Source organism: Crotalus tigris, unplaced genomic scaffold (assembly GCF_016545835.1).
Source record: "Crotalus tigris isolate CLP2741 ecotype Arizona unplaced genomic scaffold, ASM1654583v1 scf7180000024432.2438137, whole genome shotgun sequence".
In the NCBI taxonomy this organism is placed as follows: domain Eukaryota; kingdom Metazoa; phylum Chordata; class Lepidosauria; order Squamata; family Viperidae; genus Crotalus; species Crotalus tigris.
In genome coordinates, this window is record NW_024100599.1 from 374,735 (window position 1) to 401,371 (window position 26,637).

The window sequence follows — 26,637 nt, forward strand, 5'->3', positions numbered from 1 at the left end:
CTTCTTTCATACACTGGTAAAGAATAGAAATCACTATAGGTAATCCTGCACAACACGTCTTCAGATGCTGAAGAAAATGACAGAAGAAATACAGAAAACCTATTTTTTATTTATGATGCGCTATGAGGTTAGCTGCAAACAAAAGGAAATGTCACCAGTCTACTGCATAGCTTCACACAGCTTATATGGATTCTGTCTTCTAGGTAAAAAATGGGTTCCAAAACAATCCAGGAAAACCTTGGATGATTATTTGTTACATCAGAGTGCTTTTAGTTTGTGAATATCAAAGTGCCAGGAATTCTTCAGTTATCTTAAAGAAATATGGACTACTTAGCTATACTGCCTAAGATGATATACAGTATTTTAACAAGTTGTATACTGGATTACTAGGCTTGTGCCACAGTACTTATTTTTGTTTACTATAAAATATATGAAATAACTTTGTCTAATATATAAAAACATTTCATTGTACATTAGAAAGAACATTGAGAACATTAAATTAGCAGTGTGCACATTTGTATAAATTTTAAAAATAAATTTAAAACATCCTTTGAAAGCCCTATCTTCCTAAAGCGTTCTTCCACGGTTGCTGAAAAATTATTTGGTAATTTTTTTTTGCATCTGTTTAAATCAATCCTTACTATTAGACCACGTCCATTTGAATAATTACTTGAAATCAATAAGCCCTGAAATCCCTGGTAGACATAGGTTACCAATCGTACTATATAGATAATACTGTATATTGCAGAAGTAAAGATGATGATAATTTAGGCCTTTATGTATTGGATTAGTAATTACCATAAAATCACCGCAACACATCTGTGTATTTAAAATCACAACATAAAGGTCATTGCTGCTAAAAAGAACAAGCTAATTGGCTTAATGTGTGAATCGTTACGTTTTTTAAAAATATATATATATAAAAAGGTCAACCATCTCATAATTTGCTGGATTGTGATTCTTCTCTTTGCACCGGTTGTTGGTAGTATTGTCTTTGGGATATACATACCCTGAAAATACTGTAATTTTTTTAGCACAGCACATTAATAAATTAAGTTCAGAATACACATTGCTACTCTACAACAACAGCTCACTATCTGTTCTTTAAATGGCTAAATGGGCAACCTTGACATAAAATTAAATATGGGTGTAATAGCCCTTTTAAAAGAGATATGTTTGTAGACAACGTGCCCTGGAGAACATCAAAATGGGCTGGATGATTTAACTGCACTTCAATTTATTAGGATGATAAGATATTTATATCCTGCTTCAGGCTGATTTGCTCACAATGTATTTCAAGGTAACATTAAATTTTGGTTGTCTGTAATGTTCAAACAAATAAATACAGTTCTCTGAAACAACACTCCAACTTTCAAGCTGTAATTATGAAGCGGTGTACTCTACTTTTATAATTTATTGCTTACAAAGGCTGCAAACTATGGAAAATCTTTGGTAAAAATAAAAGCAGTAAAATTTACACAGTATCTTTACATATATTGCACAAGGCTCATCAATACACAAGAAAATAGAGGAACAGTCAGTATCCTCAGCGAAAAAAATAACTGTACAACATCCATTAAGATATCACTAAAGCAAAATGCCTTTTGTAAATGTTTAAAATACTTTATATTTCATATATCTTATATTAACATTCAAATTTCAATCTGTATCTTAAAGAGATGTATTCATATAACAAGTTAAATAAAAGCCAGAAACTACACATTGCTGGCATTCTAAATATCTGTTCTTTTCAAGTCTGCTTTGCTTTGTGTAAATCTGAAAAAAGAAAAATGTACAAATTCTCAGAAGTTTTCAGTCAGCCCTCCATGGAAAAGAGGGAAATGTTTAAGTCTATTATTACCAATAGACATTCTTCTTACTAATTCACCTGAACATTCAAACCTGAGCTGCTTTAACCTTCTCTAAATGAATTCGCGGTTCAGGACACAATTCAAGTAGCAGCATTTCCAATAATACCTAGGAGAGAAAAATTAAAATGTGTTTTTTTCTTCTAAATTGATATTAGAACATCAAATATTACAGTATAAAAAGGACTGAAGCACAATTCACTTCCTCTGAAGAGACATCTTGGGGACCCAACAATGGCCAATTTAGGGTTACAGGAAGGCTGGACGTATAACCATTCCAAAGAATAAGGCCTTCTGGTAAAAGCTTTTATTGCCCAGTCCAGCATGTTTCCTGATCTGCAATCAAATTTAAATAAATTAATTTGAATATTTTGTGTAGAAAAGTATAATGAAAAGATCTCCCAATAATGAGCCAGAAAGCCCTGTTCTGGAACAGGATTGCTCCACTTCAGATTCTGTGTAACACCAAGTACACAAATGTACATGTGTACTCAAGGCGTCAAGTCATCTGCTGCCCATCATTTTCCCATTTTCCAGGTGGTTCAAGCATGATAGAGGACCACATTTTTATTATATTATATTGGTGCTAACTGACAACACAGACCTTTAGATAAATCTAGTATGATTGAGGAGACCTCAAGAATTAGTAAATTATTTTTATAATTAATTTGATTTAACTCATTTCCTTCCATTGCTTCAACTACTACTCAGCTAAAGAAGATGAGAAATTGAAGAAAACATGGCCATAGTTTATTTAGGTGTGAATTATATATTCTCGTAATTAGGTTTCACCCATAATAACTTAAAAAAAAAACTTCTATGAAACAGTACATTAGACAGTGAAACTTCTAGATCTGAAAAACTATCAGTTTTAAATAACAAGCTGAGTCTGAGTTAAACTCACATAAAGAAGATGCTTATTGGCCTTGGTTTCTTGAAGTGCGTTGAACACTTTTATTACACCATGGCGAGCATTTTGCTGTCCAACAAGACTTTGGAGAGTGTCTGAAAGAAGCATTTTTTTTAAAAAAAAAGTCTGACTCTGATTTTAATACTTTCAACCATTTATGAAGAAATATAATCTAAAAATACAGTGTATAATGAAATAAAAGTATATCCACACTAGTGCAATTATATAATGATCCAAGCTGGGTACAGTGACAACAAAATAGTCTAACTACTATAACAGAATAAAAGAAATGATGGAAGTTCAATTATCTCTAGTTCCTGTACTCTGTCTTTTATTATTTATTTTTTATTTTTAAAATTTATAAGCCGCCCCACTCCCGAAGGACTCTAGGTGGCTAACAATAAAAAACACATAAAACATAACAAAACAACAATACAAAATCATCCAGGGGTAAGGTTTTATAAACCCCAGGCCTGCCGGAAAAGCCAGGTCTTAAGTAGCTTACGGAAGACCAACAGGGTGGGAGCGGTCCTAATCTCCGGGGGGAGCTGATTCCAAAGCGTGGGCGCCATCACAGAGAAGGCCCTCCTCTGCAGCCCCGCCAAATGGCACTGCTTGACCGACGGGGCCTGAAGGAGGCCCAGCCTGTGGGATCTAATTGGATGTAGGGAACTATGAGGTAGTAGGCGGTCTCGCAAATAGCCTGGCCCTGAGCCATATAGGGCTTTAAAGGTAATGACCAACACCTTGAATTGGACCCGGAGACCAATAGGCAACCAGTGCAGCTCACGGAGGATAGGTGTAACGTGGGTGTATCGAGGAGCACCCACTATCACTCGCGTGGCTGCATTCTAGACCAACTGTAGTCTCCGAATACTTTTGAAGGGTAGCCCCATGTAGAGCGCATTGCAGTAGTCCAAACGTGAGGTGACAAGGGCATGAGTGACTGTAAGGAGAGCCTCCCGGTCCAGGTAGGGTCGCAACTGGTGCAACAGGCGAACTTGTGCAAAGGTTCTCCCAGCCACAGCCGTCAATTGATGTTCCAAATTCAGCTGTGGATCAAGGAGGACACCCAAGTTGCGAACCCGCTCCGAAGGGGGTATATTTTCTTCTAAATTCTTTATCCTCACTCTAAAATATCAATACTATGGAAGAGCTGTGGTGGCATGATGGTTAGAATGCCGTATTGCAGACTACCTCTGCCAACTACCAGCAATTTGATCCTGACCAGCTCAAGGTTGACTCAACCTTTCATCCTTCTGAGGTTGGTAAAATGAGGGCCCAGATTGTTGGGAGTAATATGCTGACTCTAAACCTCTAGAGAGGGCTATAAAATACTATGAAGCAGTATGTAAGTCCAAATCCTATTGCTATTAAATAGCCAAGGAGAAGATTTACTTAAACATGTTTGTTCATCAAATTTGACCTTTATTGTCAAAAGAACATATATGTTAGCATGTAAAAATAAAAAGTTGAGACTGCAGTGTTATTATTCTATTCTACTGCACTTAAAAGAGTCAGAACTCACTGTTTTCCCCCTTTCCCCCTACACTTTCTCCCTTCCCTTTTTCCTCCCGTATTTTCCCACTATTTTCATTTTCTTTTGTATTTTATATCTCGATAAACGTAGTAGTTTATCTTAATAAAAATTTGAAACAAAAAAATAATGTTCTAATGTTGCAATAATGTCAGAATGTCTCACCTGGAATGTTTTCAAGTAGTTTTTGCTGTGCTTTCAGTTTTGTTTCTTGACTTTGCTGTTCATTTGTTGGCTTTGGGCTGGATGCCAGTTTCCCATTTGGCCAAAATGCATCTCGAAAAATATTGATATAGTAAACAAGCATTGGCTCACTGAAGATCCAATTGACAGTGTCACGAATTTGTCTTGGAGGAAAGGCATTAAGAAAAAAGCTTTAACCACTTTTCCCTTTCTAGAAATACACACGTGCACAAACGCACATACACACACGACATAGCTAAAATCAGGCCCATAGGGTCAGACAATCTAAAGAAGACCGTCACATCATAATATGCAAATACGAAAGAAAATGTAATTGTACCAAGGAATATTCAGAGGTCATGAAGTCAAACAAGTAAGTGTTTAGAAAAAAATGGCAACCAATTTGAACATTTAATGTAATTTACATAAGAGTCTGTGGTTTTTTGTATACCGTGTATTTTAGGGAGTATATAGTTGGTATCATGAAATTTCCTTATATCCCCTTGTTATACTATGCAACTCAAGCAATACAGCATGGAGCGATTGGAAATAAGTAAAATTGTAAATAAGATTGCTAAGGAGAACCATAAAAATAGTTTCAAACTATCATTTTATAACTAGGATCCTTCTAGAAAAATGAGAGCTAATAGTTATACGGTACCAAATACTAGTAAAAGTGCAATTTGAGTGGAACAACCATATGAAATATCGTTCAGATCAGCTTTCCACAATCCTAACAAGGACAATGATCAGGAATGTTCAGCTGGCCAGGGAATTATGGGAGTTGAAGTCCACACATCTCAAAGTTGCGAAATTTGTTCTGTACATTACACTGGAAATAGTAATTACCATAATTATAATTATATTAATTACTTTGTAGTAATAGAATAAATTGTTATCATTTCTAATTTCAGTTAATGTGTTTGACACAATATAATTCATCATCACATCAGAATTCTACAAATAGAATTTGAATGCTAGAAATGGAGACAGAGACAGGAAAAGTCACTCTCATTAATGCTCACCAATACACTGGAAAGTGTATTTTTAAGTCTTTTTAATGCAATCTAGTTATGTCACTGTTGCTTTAGGTGATAATGTTAGGTTGAATAGATTGTTTTCCATTTAATATAATTTAATATTTTAATATAATTGAAGCATAATGTAAACTAAATAAAGTAAATCATATAGTTTAATAATGCAAAAAAAGCAGCATTTGCCAATTTTTACTTGCCAATGTACTGTTTAAAAAGTACAAGTGTTTTACTGATTTACTAAAAATAGACGATACTAATTGTCTACATTATATTCATATAAATTGGAAAGAGGGTGGGGGTCATTTGATCAATTTTCCCCACATTTTAGGAAACCAGAGATGACTTTGGAAAAGGAATACAGCAGTTAGCAAAACATGAATTAAATCTAGGGAAGAAAGAAAATGTTAGGAAAAAATTAAATTGCTCTTCCTTAACTCTCTTCGGTAGGAGGGAAAGAAAAACACTGTTAGGCTTTCAAGATTCTGCTCTTATAGCCTATATCAATAAAATAGAGCTCAATAAAATAGAGAATTATTGAAAAAGAATAGAAATATAGTTGAGAAATATAGGAATTTAGTTTTGGAGCTAATATGTTTAAATAAGAGAAATTTGGGGGCCCTGAAATACTTAAATAATTAGGCTAGCTTAAATTTAAATATTTGGAAAAATTAATAAAGTTTAAAACAGGATCTTTGGGATAAATAAGGAGCTTTCGTAAAAGATGATTGACTAATGAAATTTATATCTAGCAATATACTTAATGAAAATTTGTGTTAGAAATGTACTAATGAGATTCCAATAATTTAAATAGAGAGCGTTGGTTTTGATTTAAGCATTTAATTTATATATAGTGACATATTAAAGAATGAATTGGCTATAGCATTGTATTAATTTGATTATTATATTGATATTGAGTGGTTGAAAGTTTTTATTGATTAAGGAAATTGATATTTAGATATATTAATGAATGAATTTATTTGAATTTAATTGATTATAATTTCTACATAGAGAGGGAAGTTTTAAGAAATATTGTGTGAATTGTATATATATATAATGTTATTGCTTTCTTTTTGTAATTGACCACCATATCTCTACGCTGGTTCTTAAGCTTCTGTTGGTGTAAATGGAAAATAATAAAAATTGTTTATAAAAAAATAAAAAATAAATAAAACAGAGCTCCAGTATTTCTCTGGAGACTGTTTTCTGATGTGGATATCTCAGATGTTGACACAAACTGTTGTCCTAACTAGGAATTACAGTCCTAATAGAAGAGAATATATGTAGCTAAGAGTTGAATTGTGGAATCCTCAGTGCTCTCTGAGCTTGATTGCAAATGCTTCATTTCCCAAGTAAAATAACATTTCCAGTGATAATGAATGTGGGGTTTCTCTATTAAATTTAATAATTCTGCTTTGTTTATATGCAGTAGCTTGCCCTGCCAGTGTTGCTGGTGTATGTGGTCTTGTCTGTGGTACTTCCTTGATTAGGTCATTGTTTTCTGCTTGATATTACAGTCCTACCACATTCAGGGACACCAGATTGAGAAAGAATAATTTTAAATATACTTCTATGCATTTTAAGGTCTCCTTGCAATTCTAACATAGTTCAATATTATTTGGATGCTGAAACAAATTATTTGTCTGTTTTATTTAATATTTCTGAGGTTTTTCTTTTATCGGTATCACAACATTACAGCTAAAAAATGATATTGCTATTCACACTATTTCTCTGCTCATTTGCCTGTTCAGCAGGAAAAAAACAGCTAATGATTTGGCACTTCTATTTCCATTAAAACTTTCTAAAACTGTATTTTGGAAGAACTCCCTTTTGCCTTAAACAGAATGCTGTGCAAAGCAATCAAAATACATCCTTCACAGAGGGCAAGGAAACAAAAGACACGCCTTTGTTTGACACATTAAAACAACATTTTCAGAACTCCTGGTACAGCTGGGCCAATGTGCTTCACAAAATGCCCACTGCAATGCTTTGTGCAGTCCTACAACAGCAAACAAATCTACCTTTCCCTTTAGACCCACCTTGATTTTCTTTTTTTAGAATGATAGAGCAGTTTTGAGCCTCTAATCTAATGTAATCACACACCAAATCTCTTAGGTACCACCCAGCGCGATCAATGACTGATCATCCACACATAGGATAGTAATCTTACTACACTACATTATTGGACCTGATTACCTTTTTATTATCTATTATTTTCCCATCATTATATCCCACTGAGGATATTACAAATGGCATTGTCATCAAAATGATTGTCACTGCCATCATTATCATCATCATCATCATCATCACTTTCTACTATCTTTGAGCAGTATAATAGATCTCTCAATATCAATCACTGATCAAAATATATACTATTCACTGAATTAGTGTATTCTAAAGTAAAATCATAGGAAAAGCATCACTTGTGTCTCCTGCTGATGGCATTTAATAATTAGAAGCAAGTTAGCTTGTGTCTGCCTAAGTGCACTGAACACTATAAGTACTATTGTTTCCTCATCTCCAGAGTCTTTCTTCCTCTTCCCTGAGCCAACTGCACCATAGCACTTACTCTTTTATAATCCACATAAGAAACAGGCTGTACCCTACATTGTATTCCTGTAAGTCATATTTAATTCTATTTCAATACATGTCACTTAAATGTTAAAAATCAAAACATAAATGGAAACTCATTAAATGCTGGTGATAGTCTTGTATTTTCTTGTAGAAAGGGAATTATGATCAAGTATCTTCCTTGCCAGGTAACTCAGGACTTAGGATCATATGTGATTTAGAGTACACCTTATTTCAAAGTGTCTCAGAAATGTTGTTTCTATGGAAACAAGTTAGTGTATAAACTCTTATCATTATATACACTCTCATAGCTCATATTTGTACTATAAGCGGATATACATTTGATATCTGCTGAAAAATTCAGGTTCCTATCTCAACCTGTTTTCAAGCAGGTTTGTTTCCTGCCTAAGTACCTCTGCTATATCCGATGAAATACAATAATACAATGCAATTCTATATCTTTATATTCAGAAGTTAGTTGCACTGCTTTCAGTGTCATTTCTTCATTATTGTTACTTCTATGCGTGAAATAATAATATTTCTATTCAAATTGATAAGAGATTACAAATCCAGACTTCATTGGCACAACTTCTGGTATAGCTTGGGGTAGAATGTTCACTGCATCATTCAATGTAGCACACCTTAGAAAGAACCCTTTCTATTTGTATGTAAAAAAAATACATCTCTAGAAACAAGTTTTGTCTGATTTTAAGATCAGGTCAATCACAACCTCTATTTGGATTGTTTCTGACTGCTTATGCATCAAACAACTAATTCTTAGACAGTACTTTTAGAAGCAAAGGAAGTATAGCACACTCACTTGTTGATGGTTCTTCCAAAAGTGATCTGAACTAGTGCAATTAGTGTCTTCCTCACCCACTTAAACACTAAAAAAAGAAAATTAAGCAGCACAAAGAAGTAAATGCAAAACCTGCTGTTAATGCCCATTTAAGTATACTGTTGTATACCTGGGCGAATAATTTGTCTACATGAAATTCTGAGGAGAGATAATCCAGGGTTGTATACAGTAATTTTCAACAGATGGTAGAGGACTTTTCTTCAAACATATTCAGTGGAAAATTAAGGGCAAAACTCAGCTGAGTCACTTGTCATCTGATTCTGTGAAAGCCATACAAGTCTGTAGTGTCTGGGATCAAGTGACAGGTAAAATGAGGATAAACAAGTGAAATTAAATCCAGATATGAAAAGAGGTTCTATGGATCCGGCTCATCGATAGAGGCATAATTCTGTTCTGGCCAGCAGCTTTGGAATATACACCAAGCCTTCTTGTTAATTGTTTGAGTAGTGATATGGGACAGGAGTGGTTTTGCCTAATTTAGAAAACTGTCTCATTAGAAATCACTGCTGGATCAACCTCTCCTGATAAGTATATTAGTTACTGTTTGATTGGGATACTGGCAAAGTCCTTCGTACCAACCTTGGTCACTACACAGTCTGCGCCAAAATTATGATCGGGTCAAGTGATCCTATCATGTAATCTCAGTATAACAATTGTACTAATTACCAATTCATTTCTATTTTCAGAATGTTACTTGATTACCTTTAATACCTTAAATAACTATGGGTTAGTTGAAAGACTATATTCCTTCTAACCTGGTTGGGGGGGGTCATACAATGGTTATAAAAAGTGCATACACCCTTATTAAAATGCCAGGTTTCTGAGATGTAATTTTTTTTTAAACCAAGATAAATCAGTTCAAAATTGGTCTGTTTTTTTACATGTCAAAAACTGGCATTTTAACAGGGGTATGTAGAATGTTTATATCTACTGTATTTAGAACCTCCAGTTGATGTTCTTTCATTATGTATTAACATCAATGTAAACTCCTACAACCACTTTTACTGCATTTACATTCAACCGATCTTACCTATTTCAAGGTATTTTTTTATAATTCACCAGTCACATTCAGCTGTAAGCTTTTTCTTGTTTCAGAATAAATGTAACTAAGTCCATCCACCGTGCTGCTGATTGCCCCCTTCTTTCTTCAATCTTTCCCAATATTAGGGCTTTCTCTAGGGAGCTAAGTCTTTCCATAATGTGCCCAAAGTAAGATCTGAACCTGGTCATTTATGCCTTCAGAGAGAACTGAGGGCTAATTAGTTCAGTGATTCATTTGTTTGTTTTCTTAGTGTTCACAGTATTATTGAGAGTCTTCTCCAACACAAAGGTCCAAAAGCATTAATGTTCTGCCTAACCAGCTTCTTCAAATTCCATATTTTGCTTCTGTAGATGTCAAGGTAATACTAGTGCTTGCATGATTCTGATCTTTTAAGTATAAGCACGTCACAGCATTTTAATATCTTTTCAAGGCCTTCATGGGTATTTTGCCAATTTGAAATATACTTATTGCCTGCTTGTTCTTTTAAAATTGATGGTTGATTTTAAAAGGCAGAAGTTATCTACCTTTTTCACTGACAATTCTAAGGTAGGTCGTTCTTTCTATTGTCATTAGCTTGCTCTTCTTTATATTTAATTTTAGTCCCATTTTTCAATGTATTACTTGAATTTTATTACTTCTAGATCCTTTACTTTTCAACTATCAGACTAATGTCATCAGCAATAGTGCAGGTTATTGATGTTTCTTCCTCCAATTTTAAAACCATGCTTATCTTTTTCTATGACATCTATAAATATATAGATTGTTTTTATAAAGATATGTTAAGATCCACGACAGAAATTGCATTAGTGGATCTGAGACAGAAAAATAATCTTCCCAGGTTTAAAAATAAAGATGTAAATATTTTATTTGTTTAGTTTTCTGTCTTGAGCAAAAGCTGTGACTTTCCTTCATTTTATCTTCCCAACAACTACCCTGAGAACTAAACTGAACTGAAATAGAGTGGCTGGCCCAAAGATGTCCAATGCATCTCTGCTTAGGGCACACTTCAACCTGGACCTTTCAAGTTTTAATGTAACTTATTACTACTCAGTTGCTTAATTACTAATATACTTTTTATGTGCTAAAGAACTAGTTCCTTACTTACTTCCTCGCAGCTCAAAAATCTCTCCTATCAGCATGAAACAAGGCTCTGCAAGGGCATCCCGTTTCCCATCCACATCATCCCCGTAGTCAGATAGATCATCATCTTCAGTTTCTTCCTGAATATCATAAAAATAGCATGGAAATTTAACTGAACTTTTAAATGCATTTCTGCTCTCTCTCTAAGACAGGAATTATGATCTGCTGTTTCAAATATTGATATATTGTGGGATAAATATGGGAACTAACTGTCAGAACCATTCTGAAGCTAGTGAAATTGAAGACAATGTATACAACAGATCCTCCAATGTTTTGTTTATTGCAAAATAATTTTAAAAAACATTTATCGTCTTGGTCATTCATTCATTTAAAATTACTCATAATTCTATCTTATCTGAATTTACTCCATATGTTCTGCTCTTTTTACATTAGTAAGATTACTAAACCTATTCCCCTACCTTTGTAATTTAGTTGCTTCCTTGAATGACATATCACTCTAAGTCAGAAACAAACAAACTATAGCTTAACACAATGTGACCTAGGTTTACTTGTCTCCTCATTATTTACCAATGCTTATCTACCAAAAACAATTCTCCTTCATCCACTTACCTCCTGATGAGAAAAGAAGTCACCAGGAAGCCTCTCCAAAAAGGAAGAGAGTGAAAAATTTGACTTCTTTCCCTGTATGTCGATAATCTTAAGGTATTCGGGAGAAGGACTTAAGAAGGCATAAAGTGCTTCACTCTGACATAGCCTTTCATCAGAAAGCAATTTCTGCAGAAAAAAGATGGTATGGTATTTGAAGATACCAAGCAGTAGATTATTTTATTTTTACAACAGGAAATATCTGCATATTACAACCCATTATAGTTGATTTGGTTATTTTGTAACAAAGCAAAAAATATTTATCAGTAGCATCAGCATCTTTGAAAATCGTAAAGTCAACAGTTATTCCTGGAATCAGTGTTTTGGGAAGGGGCTTCCAAGTGCATTCTGACAAAAGAACTGAATACTGATATACAATAAAAAAAATAAAAGAAAACATGTTTACAATGTATACCCTAAGAATGTTTTTCCATCAGGGGATATAGATGTACTCAAATAAACCAAGGAGCTGTTAAGGGATGATCTGTAGACTTTGCCACCAGGAGAGTCAATGCTAATAATGTCGCATCTCTGGGGCACCAAGATGTGACATATTCACCCATGTTATGCAGCACCTTATTTTCACTTCTACCTTATGTTTTCTTTGATTATAAATTGATCATAGCTGATTGCACACATGCATAATTTGGGATAAGCGATCTATAACACTCTACATACCATTGAATTACAATTTCCAAAGTCCAGCTAGGCAAATGATAAGAGATACTATAGCATTTAAATAAAAAATATATACAAATGAGGGACAGAGATCAGCAGTTAATACAAAAAGTTGGGGAAATGCAGACTAGTTGGTTTGCCAAGTTGCATATATCTCAAGAAAGAAATGCATGTTTCACACTAAGAAAATTAAGTTATATATATTGTATTATGAATACTTGTTTCACATATCTTTTTGTTCTTTGCATTATTCCTGTCATGTCACGTGGGCCATAGTTTTGCATTTCACCCGCTACTTTGTCCTGTCGGCAGTATTGGCGGGACACATGCCTATGGCTTACATGTCTTCATGCAGGCAGTCCATCCATCACTTTTTTGGTTGCCCTTGGAACTGCCGGCCAGCTCGCCATCAGCTCTGACCACGTGTGTGTACCACTGCAGGCACTTCAAGAAATATGGGCTGCCTTAAGTTTTTAAAAAATGTTCTACAAGCACTTTTGCTGTAATCACTTGATTTGATTTGCTGTAAACAAATATTGTGCAGTAACTGCATATATTGTACTCTATTAATTAGTTATTATGGTTAATTATTGCATCCAGCAGAAATGTAAAATCTCAAATCTGGAAGCTCAGTCTTTAAATTCTGTAACTGGGACTTTTCTTGAGATTGGAGAATACCGATGAGGTCTCACTGTGGAAGGCACGCTGAACTATTTAACCATTTGTTCAAAGTTATGAATGCACTGAACAAAAGGCAGTTATAATCAGTTCTTGAAATAACAGCCACTGTAGCACCTTCAGGGTCATGTGATTAAAATTTGGGTGCTTGGCAGCCCACCTGCACTTGTGACCACAGATGTCCTTCAACTCTCCCCATCCAATCTATCTAACCTCCATCTTTGCCAACTTCTTCCTCCCACTGCTGATGAAGCATTCCTGGCTGAGGCAGCTGATGCCCCTTCATGAGGCCCACCTATCTCACCTCTATCTTTGCCATTTTGACCACTCTGCACTTGCTCTTTGTGAGGCCTCGTCAGCAGTGGGAGGAAGAAGATGATGATCAGATGGGGTGGCAGCTGAGCTAGGGTAGGTAGGCTGCAATGGACAGAAAGGCAGAAAAAAGGGCAAAGATGGGGGAGGAAGATAGATGGGTGGGGAGAACTGAAGAACAGGTAAGTGTGGCAGGGCAGGAGAAGCATGAGGTCTCCACTTAACAATGGTATGGTCCTCACCTAATGACCAAAACTGAGACATACCATCACTAAATGGTATAGTCACATGATGTTTTGCCAACAACCACTTTGCAGAAATCCCAGTCCTAATTAGGATCATGAAGCTAGGACTACCTGTACAGCAGAACTTATTAAGAGACAGACATTAACAATATTTTTTAGAATCTGTAGTCTTTCCTCCCAAAATATATTAGAAATGGAATATAGCATCTGCTTATAGATACAAAAATGGAACAAAGTATAGGTCTTTAGAAAATATAACACGATATAAATGCAAGTTTACCTTTTTTTTAACCAATTCTATCACCTTGACAAGAATTTACATTCAACACATTTTGAAACACTGACCTGTCACACTATTTATTCAAAAGTATATTTAAGCATTAAATCCCAGTGAAAGAAAAGGGATATAGAATGATGACAAAATTAGGCCATTTTATCAATCTAGAGCAGTGATGGCGAACCTTTTAGAGACCGAGTGCCCACACTGCAACCCAAAACCCACTTATGCATTGTCGGGTGCCGGGTGGGTGTGGCCCATTGGCTGGATGTGGCCCATTGGGTGAGCGTGGTAACAGCAGACTGGGTGGGACTAAAAAGTTCAATCAATCAATTCCAACTTTGCAAGATCTTTTTTTTCCCTGCGAGAAGTTGAAATTGACTGATTGATTGAACCTTTTTTTTTTTTTTTTGCACATGGCGGTGGAGGCCTAAAGCGAAAAGGTTTTATAAAACCCAGCTGAAGGCCTAGGACTGGGGCGATGGCGCGCGTGCCCACAGAGAGGGCTCTGAGTGCCACCTCTGTCACCTGTGCCATAGTTTCGCCACCACTGATCTATAGGCTGAATTTGGGATACGGTGTGAAAAGATGTATTATCAGAAGAAATAAAAAGGAGGAAAAAAACTTCTACAATGAACTCTCTGGGGTTATCAACACATTAAGGAATCTTACCTGTAAGAAGTTATTTAATTGGTTCTTAGATTTCTCCATGAATTTCTGGTCTACAGATTTAAAGGGCAATTTGCTGAGTGATGGCAACTGAGTTTTCTTTAATGATGGAAAACACTAGGTAAGAAGAAGCAATTCCTAATTATTAATCCATTTTAATTGATCGGCCTAACTAAAGCTAACAAAGTATTAAATGATATGACTAGGTAATTCTGATTTTCAATTTCTCTGCATGTTATACCAATAGAAGGCAAGATAACATTGTCATACATCAAAAAAACTTCTCAGAAACAGATTCTTACAACTGCATATCATCACCATAGCACATAAACCCACTAAACCTCTCCAAAATATCTTCAATAAGCCAAAAGACCCAATAATCCAAGAACAAAAAAATAGACAACATCTACAAGTGTCTAAGGACTGTAACAGCCACTATTTTTTTTAATTTATTTATTTTAATCCCATTATTATTTTTATACAAAATTCAAGGCACCAAACATACATAATACTCGTTCCTCATCCTATTTTCCCCACAACAACAACCCTGTGAGGTAGGTTGGACCAGAAGAGACTGACTGGCCAAAGTCACCCAGTCAGCTTTCATGCCTAAAGCAGGACTAGAACTCACCATCTCTGGGTTTCTAGCCTGATGCCTTAACTACTAGACCAGGGGTGTCAAACTCACCACGTCACATGACATGTCGCGATGTATCATGACTCTTTTTGCATTGCCGGCAATGGGGTGGGCGCGGCTTTGGAATGATGACACTGGCCTGCAGGATGGCAGTTTGAAACCCCTGTACTAGACCATAGGACAGATAGGCAGATGACTAGCAGAGTACATCCATCGAACTAGTAGTTTGGAAGGCTCAATGAAAAGTCTTTAATTTTACAATACATGGACAGATATAACTATATAGTTTCAACAGGAAACGGTGAATACCCTAGACCAGGGGTAGGCAACCGTGGCTCTTTTATGACTCGTGGACTTCAACTCCCAGAATTCCTGAGCCAGCCATGCTGGCTCAGGAATTCTGGGAGTTGAAGTCCACGAGTCATAAAAGAGCCAAGGTTGCCTACCCCTGCCCTAGACCAAAGTAAATCCCAAAATACTAGGAAATTGCCCTAATTAAGGAACTAACAATTCAGACAAACAATTGAACAGACTAATTAAGACTACCAAGGAGAAAACAACAACCCCACCAACACTTACAGGGCAAGCTATTGTATATAAACAGAGAACAAATCACACTCCTCTGAGTGTTGAAGATGTTATCTAGTTGAGTAATGAAACATCTGCTGGAAAACACAAAGAGCACCAAGGACCTTACTCCACATGTTACTTTTTAGTATATCCATGCTTCCAGAAATAAACGTACACCAGCTCAAGACTTGCAGTAGCCATCACTTTGCAGAAACACAATGTGTTATGAAAGAATCTGAATATTCTTGGGGCTTGGAATATGTTAAGGCCTCCATTACTTGGCTTTATTATTAGATTATTAATCATCACGCTGCTGTTTGTATTTATTTATTTTGTGGGTGTTTTTATTGTTTTAATTTTTTTAATTGTTTCATAATTTTAAAATTGTAAGCTGCTTAGAGTCACTTGGTTGAGTTGGGCAGCTATAGAAATTGAATAAATAATAATAAATAAAAATACTCTTGATACATTAACTAACTCCCTAATACTAACATTCTGAACAAAGACAGAGAGATATTTCCATTGACCTACCAAATGAATCTATACCTAACTAAAAAATCAATGAAATAACACAGAAGACACTCCCATATTTCTACCAAGTAAATAACATGATCATATCCAAATACTGTAATACCCAAGGATCAAGCATGACTTTATGGCTTTTCCTTTATTTAAATGAATATTGATTATACCAATAACTTTGGGCAATTTTATGAATTAAGAATACAGTCAATTCTATTGATCAGATCTATCAATTCTAACAATTTAAAAAGCACTAGCAGTGAAGACAAAAGCAGAATACATCCAATAGGAGATGACCTGGTTGTGCCCAAGGGTGCGATCAAATGCATCATCAGTTTAGAGTCATTATGCCCCCATAAGAGACCTAGTCCTTGAAGTCCATTGACTCTTATCTGGTGCCAATTTGCCTTGACTATTAGATCAGATTTTGTGTATAGGTTGTATGGAATAAACTCGCAGAGCTTTTGTTTGAAGAGAAAAAAAAGTAGCATTTTTCATAGTGTTATGATGCAGATCAGAGATATAAAAATGCTTTTGTAATAACTTGTACTATTTTTAAGCAAGTAATTGTATATATTCTGGGGGGAAAATAAAATAATAATTGAGTTTCAGTCAGCCAAAAGAACAAAAATCCTATTTTCCAAATCTGCTTACTATTCCCATAAATAAGTTTTGTGTGGGCTGGGCCAAAAGAATGTTTTTGCTCCATTTTGCTCCATGCCAAGAAGCAGAACTTAGCCAATAATCTGCTTCTGCTGAAGCTTTGTGAATGGCACTAATATTGTGATGGCATCTTTCCACTTGGGGCAACCCCCAAGTCCTGCCTTATTAAATGAAAGTATACAGTGCCCTTACACCCAAAAAAAACTCACCTACTTATTTACTGATTTACTTATTCATCACATTTATACAGCCACCCATCACACAAAACGTGACTCTGGGCATCATACAATACAAAACAGATTATAAAAAACAAACAAACATTAAAAACATTCCATAATAAAATTATTATTTTATTTAAATTATTTAAACAAGATTTAAACTATTTCAATAAAAAACTCTCAAGGTAAGCAAGAATTCTCTCCACAATTTCAATGTACCTCACTGAGTTTCCGATGCAGACTTTGAAACTCATTGAGCTTTCGGACAACTGTCCACTCCTTCGCTTCAACCCTGCCAATCTCCCGTAATATCACTACAACAGAATAATAGGGCACTTGTTCACCATTTTCTTCAATGACCTAGGAAAATAGTTATATAATGTTAATTCTACAGACCATTACTTTAAAGATCATTTATACTAACTTGTTTATATTTTCACAAGAATTATTGCACATAACAGATTTGGTAGTAAGCTTGTTTTCCATGTATGACAGAAATACAGAAGATTTAAATTGTCTTTTGAAGGTAAGAAACAAATATATTTCTATTTGGCTTTGGATATGAAATATATATAGAAAGAAAGACTACATTAGGACTGGCAGACTGTTCAGAAGAGATCCTTACAATGGGATAATACATATGAAGCACCTGTCTTAGAAACATTCTGGCAGCCATGCTTGTGTGGCATTTTCAGAAGCTGCTTCAACTGTCTCTGTATGCACACACATCCAAATGCTGGGATAAGTGATAAGCTGTGCCTTTGTATGCTCTCTGTCTCTCATTTCACACAACTCAAGAAACAAAGTAGGTGTCCTATACAAGTCTTATGTGCATGTTTTCGGTAGCCTTTCCCAAAGTTTTAACAATAAAACAATAGAATATTGCAGCTTCATCTACCCCTGATGACACCACAGTAGACATGCTCTACTTCTTTATGGCTTGTTATTTCTAAACCATGAAACATCCCCTACCTGTACCTCATTCTTAGAGACCTCTGAAGTAAACATTTGACTAGCAAAACTCCATTCATTTAACAACAACAGCAGCCAGGAGCAACAGCAACAAAAAAATGAAAGAACATGCCATACCTCTCCAGTATTAATGAAGGCTTTCCACATGCCAAGATTTTCACACCAGTAATCTGTTCTTTCAATATGCAATTGAAGGTCACTATGTTCTCGCTCCATCAGACTGATTTCATCTTTCAATTTAGAAACAATCTGCCAAAGGAAAAACATCTGCAGTTGATTTAGATATCAGTGTTAAGCCTTAAACTGATATTGATCAGTAGCAGTTCTCAACAAACCAATTTATTTAAAGTAATGTTAGTCAACCTCAGCAACTTTATATGACTTCAACTCCTTTGATTCCCTAGCCAGCATAAGTTCACTAGGAGTCCTAGTGGACAATCATTTAAATATGAGCCAGCAGTGTGCTGCAGCTGCCAAAAAGGCCAACACAGTATTAGCCTGCATTAACAGAGGGATAGAATCAAGATCACGTGAAGTATTAATACCATTTTACAATGCCTTGGTAAGGCCACACTTGGAATACTGCATCCAGTTTTGGTCACCACGATGTAAAAAAGATGTTGAGACTCTAGAAAGAGTACAGAGAAGAGCAAAAAAGATGATTAGGGGACTGGAGGCTAAAACATATAAGGAACGGTTGCGAGAATTGGGTATGTCTAGTTTAACGAAGAGAAGGACAAGGGGGGACATGATAGCAGTATTCCAATATCTCAGGGGCTGCCATAAAGAATAGGGAATTAAGCTATTTTCCAAAGCGCCTGAAGGCAGGACAAGAAGCAATGGGTGGAAACTAATCAATGAGAGAAGCAACCTAGAACTAAGGAGAAACTTCCTGACAGTTAGAACAATTAACCAGTGGAACAACCTGCCTCCAGAAGCAGTGAATGTTCCAACACTGGAAGTTTTTAAGAAGAAACTGGACAGCCATTTGTCCGAAATGGTATAGGGTTACCTGCCTGAGCAGGGGGTTGGACTTGATGACCTCCAAGTTCCCTTCCAACTTTATTATTATTATTATGGATCATTGCACAGTCAGCCAGATGTTCAGACTGGATTTGGCATTTTGTCTACCTATCGAGTCCTTACCCAGGACCTGGGATAGCAGATGTGGATGTTTGATGGTATTACAGATATCGTCGCAGGATGGAAGCAGTTCCTAGTAAGGCCGCCTTTTGCAATTGACTAATAGCAAATTTGTCAATGCCAATGGTGTTCAAGTGGTGCTCCAGTTGTTTTGGGATTGCGCCCAAGGAGCCTATGACTATTGGTACTACCCTTGATTGCTTTTGCCACAGTCTTTCTATTTCTATTTGTAGGTCTTTGTATTTTGTTATCTTCTCCAGTTCTTTCTCGTCTATTCTGCTGTCTCCAGGCACTGCCACGTCCACTATCCAGACTTTTTTGTCTTTCTTATCGACAATTGTTAAGTCTAGGGTGTTATGTTGCAGGTGCTTATCTGTTTGAATTCTGAAGTATTATTATTATTATCATCATCATCATCATCATCATCATCATCATACACATCTTAAATTTGCTGAAATCGAGAAACACCAATATGAGCAACAATTCACTCTTTATCCAGGGATTGAAACTTGTTTATAATCCCAGATTGTTTTGGTCTATTTTATTCCTGGTTTGTTTTTATGTTCTAAGTCAGTGTTTCTCAACCTTGGCAATTTTAAGGCATGTGGACTTCAACTTCCAGAATTCTACAGCCAGCAATGCTGGCTGTGGAATTCTGGGAGTTGAAGTCCACATGCCTTAAAATTGTCAAGGTTGAGAAACACTGTTCTAAGTCCATTTCCAACCCACAAAGGAGCAAGGCAAATAGTTAAAATGTGGAAAGAAAATAACAAGAAATTGCATACACGCTCTCAAATAAGGTACCTGGCTTAGAATTAGATATCAAGGCAACCGATTTTGCCAATGGCAGATATGTCATTTCATATCTTTATAATCAGAGACAATATGACCAGAGTGAAAGAAAGAATACACATGTGCACTCCATAGGCTTTGATTCAATTTTCTCTCTTTTGTCCAGTGCAGAACAGAACCAAATAGCAAATAATGAAATCTGGCTTTGTAACATAAACAAAAATCTTGGATCTTCATGTTCCAAAACTATTTCCCAACTTGGTCTTTGAAAAAAGGGCTTCTGAAGCTTTAGACATACAATATTCCCAGACTCAGCCACTGGTATTTTGTAAGAGGAGTTCAGGCTAGGAATCAGGATTTGGAGACCAATAAATATAAAACAGACATCAGTATAGAAATAATTACCGCACCTACCTCAGGAAATACTGATATTGAATGGATTCCATACATGTTTTAAGATCTTTACAAAGGCAGTAATATATAGTCAATAGTAAATGAGAAAACAGGACAGCAACACTTAAATTTACCTTTGAAGGAAAGACCTCTTAAGCAAAACTACCTATTAGTCTAAAATACATTGATTGATACGCTTTAAAAAAATTAGCCATCTACCTTTTTGTCAGGTTTTGGTGAACTACAGAGAGAATTTAGAGCTTGTCTCTTATATTCAAGTTTGTCATTTAATAGGCGTAGTTTATTTACAGCATAACTGGCCTGCTCATTAATTTCTGAGCTTTCTCCATCAATAACTTCTTCACAAACTTGTCTCTAGGAAAAACAGAATTCATTATCAAGTAATGCAGATTACTAAAAGAGTTTCATTGATGCCCGGCATATTATTATGCAAAGAACAGCAAGTGCAAACTAATAATGAAGATATGAAACTAAAATGAGATTTTGATTTAAATCTCTTTGACTTGATGAAAGTGTGCCAATTCAGGCAAGTTTGCTTTGGTATGTTTAGTTTCTGAGCAGAGAGCGAAAATATTAATACATAAAAACACCCATAATATTTACAAAACTATTCATCAATATTCTTTTTATATTCACAGATGAAAAACATATTTAGGATTTACAGCCTTGTAACTGTATATGACAAGTCCTTTGCCATAACTTTGCTTATGTTTCTCCTCAAATACAGAAGTCCTTGGCCAAGAGAATCAAAGCATTTTCACCAGAAGTGTCATAAAATTTTAGTTCTCATTTTGTTCTCAAAATCAATAGAAAGTGCATTTGTTTTCAAAATGCTGTAGAACACTCAAATGTTTTATATATTATATTCCTACATCTTTAATACTTTAATACAAGTCACATGTCTTATATATAGAATTGCAATACTAGAATACTCAACTGGACAATATTTGCTCATTCTATTCTCATTTTGGAACATGGTTTCTAAAATCAGGAGTTCATACAACTTCTAATTATGATAAATGCCATGTACTAAAGAATTTGACTGGGAAACGTGCATGAACATTCTATTGTGCCTGCGCTAATGCAAGTGTAATAATAGGCTAGCTGGGAACTTTACTATCAGATTAGTCATAACTGAAAGCATCAAGAAGATAAGAAAAAAATCTTTTTATTTATTTTTACAATTTATAGACTGCCTCATATCCAATACGTTTGGTGGCTTACAATTACAATTTTTTAAAAATACACAAAAAGGAATCACGAAAGGCCATAGAAATAATATATACAAAAAGAAAAAAGGGCAACCCCATGTAAATTGTGTTATGGTAACCCATTCATGAGGTAACACTAGGGCACAAGTGATGGTCTGAAGAGCTTCTTGATCAAACAAAGGCCACTGCCACCCTAAGCCATTTTGATCACAGCTGCCACCTGCTGGTTGTACACTAGTCTCGTATGGTGAAGTACAACCCCATCCCAGACCAGAAAGGACATTTCTCCACAGGCAGGGCCCCCAAATATTTGTAGTCATGCAGTCTTCTCATGATTTAGCCAGAGTCTGGCCTCCCATTCAAACCAACACAGTCTCCAGAAACTGGGACAAGCACTTGACTGACATAGCATCACTTCACTGACACAGAACCAAGAAGCATAGTTTGGAATCATCATATACTGATAATACATGATCCTAACCATCAGATAACCTCACCCAGCAGTTTCATGAGGATGTTAAATGGAAGCAGCAACACCTATCAAGCCCTGCAGAAACCAATAAATGAATGGGCCTTTCTACCCCATCACCTTTAGCCCTGACTGAAACTGGCCATAGAAAAAGAAGAGGACCAATGTAAAACAGTGATCTCCTCCCCAAATCTCAAGCCACTCCAGAAGGATACTGTGATTGATAGTATTAAAAGTCATTGAGAACTCAAGGAGCATGAGGAAAGGCATACTTATCCCAATTCCGGCTACACCAATGGTCATCCACAAGAGTGTCCAATGCTGATTGAATAATGTGATTTGGCCTGAAAGCCAAATGAAATGGGTCCAGATAATCAGTCTGCTCTGGAACTGAAGCCCAACCCCATTCTCAACAAACTTTCCTATAAAGGATGATTCAAGAGTGGATGGAAATTGTCCAGAATTGTTGGATTCAGTGATGGCCTCTTGAGGAGAGGGTGTACCTTCAAGACTGCAAAGAAAATCCCTTCCATGCAGTTATCACTACATGGACCCAATGGCAGGTCACCTCTCAGAAAGCCTTGATCAATGGGGGGAGGTGGGGACATGGATTTAACAAACAGATGGTTGAGCTCACAGATTGGAGGACCCTGCCCACTTGATTAGGAATCACAGGCAAAAATACATTCCAGGTAACTTTATAAAACTACCCCAAGTATCCCTGTTGGAATTGTCCAGTTGGAAGTCAACTTCAAGTGAATCTGAACCACTTTAACAGTCAAATAGCAAGAATAATCCTCACAATGGTCAAAAGATGTTCCTATCACTTATCCCCCCTCCCTCCAGAGAGCAAGTTACCTTAAACAGGGCCATCAAAGACCAATGTATCATATTTTATTTTAAAAAATAAATTTCTAGGAAAAAAGTTAAGGGCAATCATAAGGAAACAGGTTATTTCACTTTAAAAGATACATATAAATCAGACAGAAAACTATCGTCATCTTTTCAGAAAAGCTCTCCCAGGCATGGTTCTTCCAAGAATTTCCTAATTTGTTTTCCATAAAACTTCCTTCCTCAAAAAGTATCTGTGAATTCATGCTATTGGATTTCAGAAAACAGTCTCATTGGCATAATGAGACCATTTAGAAGTGGAGTTTTGGGACTTTAAAGAAAATTAAAGCAGAACAGGTCTTGGTGTTGAAGATAAAAGATGTTAGTAATTTCACAACAATTACAGCTCTAAAAGAGAAAAAGGTAATTGGAAAATAGTCTAAGATACCTGAAAGTTTCTGAAATACAGTAAGGGATACTAGTAAAGGAAAGAGCTACCTGGACAAAGGGGGAAAAAAGCAGACAGGCATTTGTAGGCACAACTCACATCATCTTTGTCGTCAGATGCCATCTGGACAGGACTCCTCTCTTCTTTCTTGATCAGCCTCTCATATAAATCACTGACAATGAATGATGGATAGTATCTGTCTTTCAGTGTTTCATAAACATCAGCCTGAATTTTATAAAATACCTCAATGCCCTTGTTACCCACAAGACTCTGTTGTATCTCTTTGTAGAGTATTTTTTCCACAGGAATTTCTCTGCTTTCCACAAAAAAATCCTGATAGATTTGACTCACAAGTTGAGGTATTTCAGCCTGTGAAGAAAGAAAAACATCCATAATCATCAGCAATTGTTAAATGTTTGTGCCAGCTGAGAACCACAATACAATATTGTTTTAATTTGACAATTTAACATTATACTGACAATTCCTCCTCCAACCCAATGATCAAAAAAACAGTTATGCTATTACATGAGAAAATAAAATTCCACAGCTAAACAACTTCACTAGATACAACCAAAATGAAAGAATAGGCTCAAAATATTGAGGTTCTCCAAAATTTTTCAGTGGGTGAGAATGGTCAAGAAACAGCAGATAATGAAATAAACCAAAATATGTGCTATCATTATTGCCTACACGTAGAACTACAAACTGAATATTCTTAGCTGCTTTGATGATTGCCAAATACTGATTCTGGATCTGATTACCCTAATTCAATTTTCTGAAGAAGAGTCCCAATTTAATATACTTGTATTTGAATAAAATTGTATCATTTGTAGATTTGGCGGTTTGACTGTTCTTCATCAACCTGTGTCCTCAAATAGTGCAGTGTCCCTAAAAGCACCACAATGGAAAACAATCTCAGAGTGTTGAATTCCATATTCAAATCACTGTCTCTTAACTCAATCAATCTTACAAAGTTATTGTAAGAAGTAGGAACTGGAACATAGGGAATATCACGAATAAATTTAATAGAAGCGTAAATGACAATATCAAATTCACAGCAAAATATACGAATAAACAAAAGATTACAGATGATACACTAGAGAGTTCATAAAACAAAATCAAATTTTCCACTGAAAAATTGATACCCAAATATGGTGAACAATTTTCCTGTTATTATTTTTTGAAAAATTGGATGAATGTCAGGCATTCACTGCAGACTGTGTAGGAAGGAAAGATATTAACAGCCTTCCCTAACCAGTTACAGTACAGATATGCTGACATGCTGGCTGAGAATTGTACGAGGTACATATGCTACACATCTGGAGGCATCAGGTTAGGAGGATGATCATAATGAGGTTAATTTAAATTAAACAGTAAAATAGTATTCATAAAACACAACTCAGTTCTCTGTTTTAGAATCAAAACGTAATAAGGAACAAAAAAGATGCAAATATAAAATTTTTGACTTGAATTCCAGCCTCCATTAACATTCATGATTCAACCCTCAGATACCATAGCTTACATTTTCAGTACCTTATTTTCTTAATTCTCTCTTCTTTTCATATGATAATTGAGAGTCTGAGATCTGTCCCATATGTCATCCCATCAAAGAAATGATTTATGTACTAAAGCAACTGCCATTTATGAGCTGCATTAAAAAAACCTAAAGGGCCTTTTCCCCTTTACATATAAACATGGCACCAACATGTTCTGGCAGCGCTGTTTTTCTGCCATATCCCCACATTGTTGCCATCATACAGCCCAAGGATGAGATACTTTAAGTTGTTCTCAAATGGGCTTGTAGTGTTTTCTCTCTTATTCCAACATGATCCAACAGCAGCACAAGGATACAAAATCTGCTAGGCCATCTGTCACCTATTTGCTTGGAGAGAAGTCACTGTAGGAAATTGAAACAGGGAAATAGATACGATAGAGATTGACAATGAGGATACCAACAGTTCATGCCTGTTTTGAATTTTTGCCAGTTCAAATATAGCACAAATTCTACAACGGGAAAGGCCTTTAAGTATTTTGGTGCAACACTTACAAACTAAATTTTGCCACAATAAAGACTAATTTTCAGTAACCACACTTGTCATACTTATTCATGTACCTTATTAGCATTCTTCAAGTATTCTACAGATTCCCAATAGCTGATCAGAACCCTCTTATCCATTCTTTCCATGTATATTTGAAAGTGCTCTCTGTAGGATGGATTACACAATATATCTTCAAACTGAAGTATCTGAGAGGTAGGAATGAATAACATTATGACAATTAACTATTTATAAGCAAGCCAACTGATTACAATCTCTATTATGTGGAATAAACCCACATGCCATTACTTACTTAAGGCTGCAAGGAGCAGTAAGAATTTGTTGAAGATCCCGAAAGCTTTTTTGTGTCTTACAGATTTCATAATACCCTACCCTATAAGCTCAACATTCTTCTAAAAACATGCCATATTCCCTTCAATCCAAAAGAGCTCCTTATAGTGTATGTGAGAATCTGCATATGTCAACAAGTTCATGTTCTTTTGATTAGTAGCTCTGATAGTATAAGTAGTTGCATTTCAGTTTTTTTTTCCAATTTTAGTAAGAATACAATAATATAAACATTCAAAAAATAGGAAGATAATGTTGTAGTTCCCCATACATGCTGTGGGGAGGTGTAAAAAGATTGCAGTCATAATTGACAGGCTAGTTATATTACTCTCAAATTAGATATTCTACACAAATAATGCCCATTTTTGAAATAGTATCTCATAGATTAAATCCTAATAGTTGTGGCATGAGCATAAGCTTAATGTCCTTTAGGATATGAGTTTTATCTTCTTTGTGTCTTAAAATGTGCAATTTATTCATATATTGAAGTCTGATGATATAAGACAGTGGTTCTCAACCTGTGGGTCGGGACCCCATTTGGGGTCGAACAACCATTTCACGGGGGTCGCCAAACAAGGCTGTCCACCATTTTTTCCCCTTTTCTTTGGCCACGCCTCTGGCACCCAGTGATGTATAAGTGGTTGGGGGTCACCACAACATGGGGAACTGTATTATGGGGTCGCAGCATTAGAAAGGTTGAGAACTACTGATATAAGACATAGCATGCAGAGTATTTCCATTTTCTTTGATGTTT

The 26,637-nt window shown here is 35.7% G+C and overlaps 1 protein-coding gene across 3 annotated transcripts in view; it reads right to left on the reverse strand.

The window, feature by feature from the left end:
- The window catches only part of SNX25 (sorting nexin 25), a 75,412-nt gene that overhangs the window by 16,236 nt on the left and 32,539 nt on the right, over positions 1–26,637 (reverse strand). For 2 of the 3 annotated variants that reach the window (XM_039330769.1, XM_039330768.1), the window contains exons 8-19: positions 25,613–25,744; positions 23,599–23,868; positions 20,739–20,894; positions 18,309–18,440; positions 17,439–17,579; positions 14,613–14,726; positions 11,715–11,879; positions 11,110–11,224; positions 8,924–8,990; positions 4,481–4,662; positions 2,773–2,873; positions 1,889–1,977 (exon numbers count right to left, since the gene is read on the reverse strand). In XM_039330769.1, coding sequence (XP_039186703.1) covers positions 1,897–1,977; positions 2,773–2,873; positions 4,481–4,662; positions 8,924–8,990; positions 11,110–11,224; positions 11,715–11,879; positions 14,613–14,726; positions 17,439–17,579; positions 18,309–18,440; positions 20,739–20,894; positions 23,599–23,868; positions 25,613–25,744 — 1,656 coding nt within the window. In that variant the 3' untranslated portion in view covers positions 1,889–1,896. Of the gene's footprint in view, positions 1–89; positions 1,978–2,772; positions 2,874–4,480; positions 4,663–8,923; positions 8,991–11,109; positions 11,225–11,714; positions 11,880–14,612; positions 14,727–17,438; positions 17,580–18,308; positions 18,441–20,738; positions 20,895–23,598; positions 23,869–25,612; positions 25,745–26,637 lie in introns of those variants that run through there. The other variant, XM_039330766.1, reaches the window with a different exon arrangement.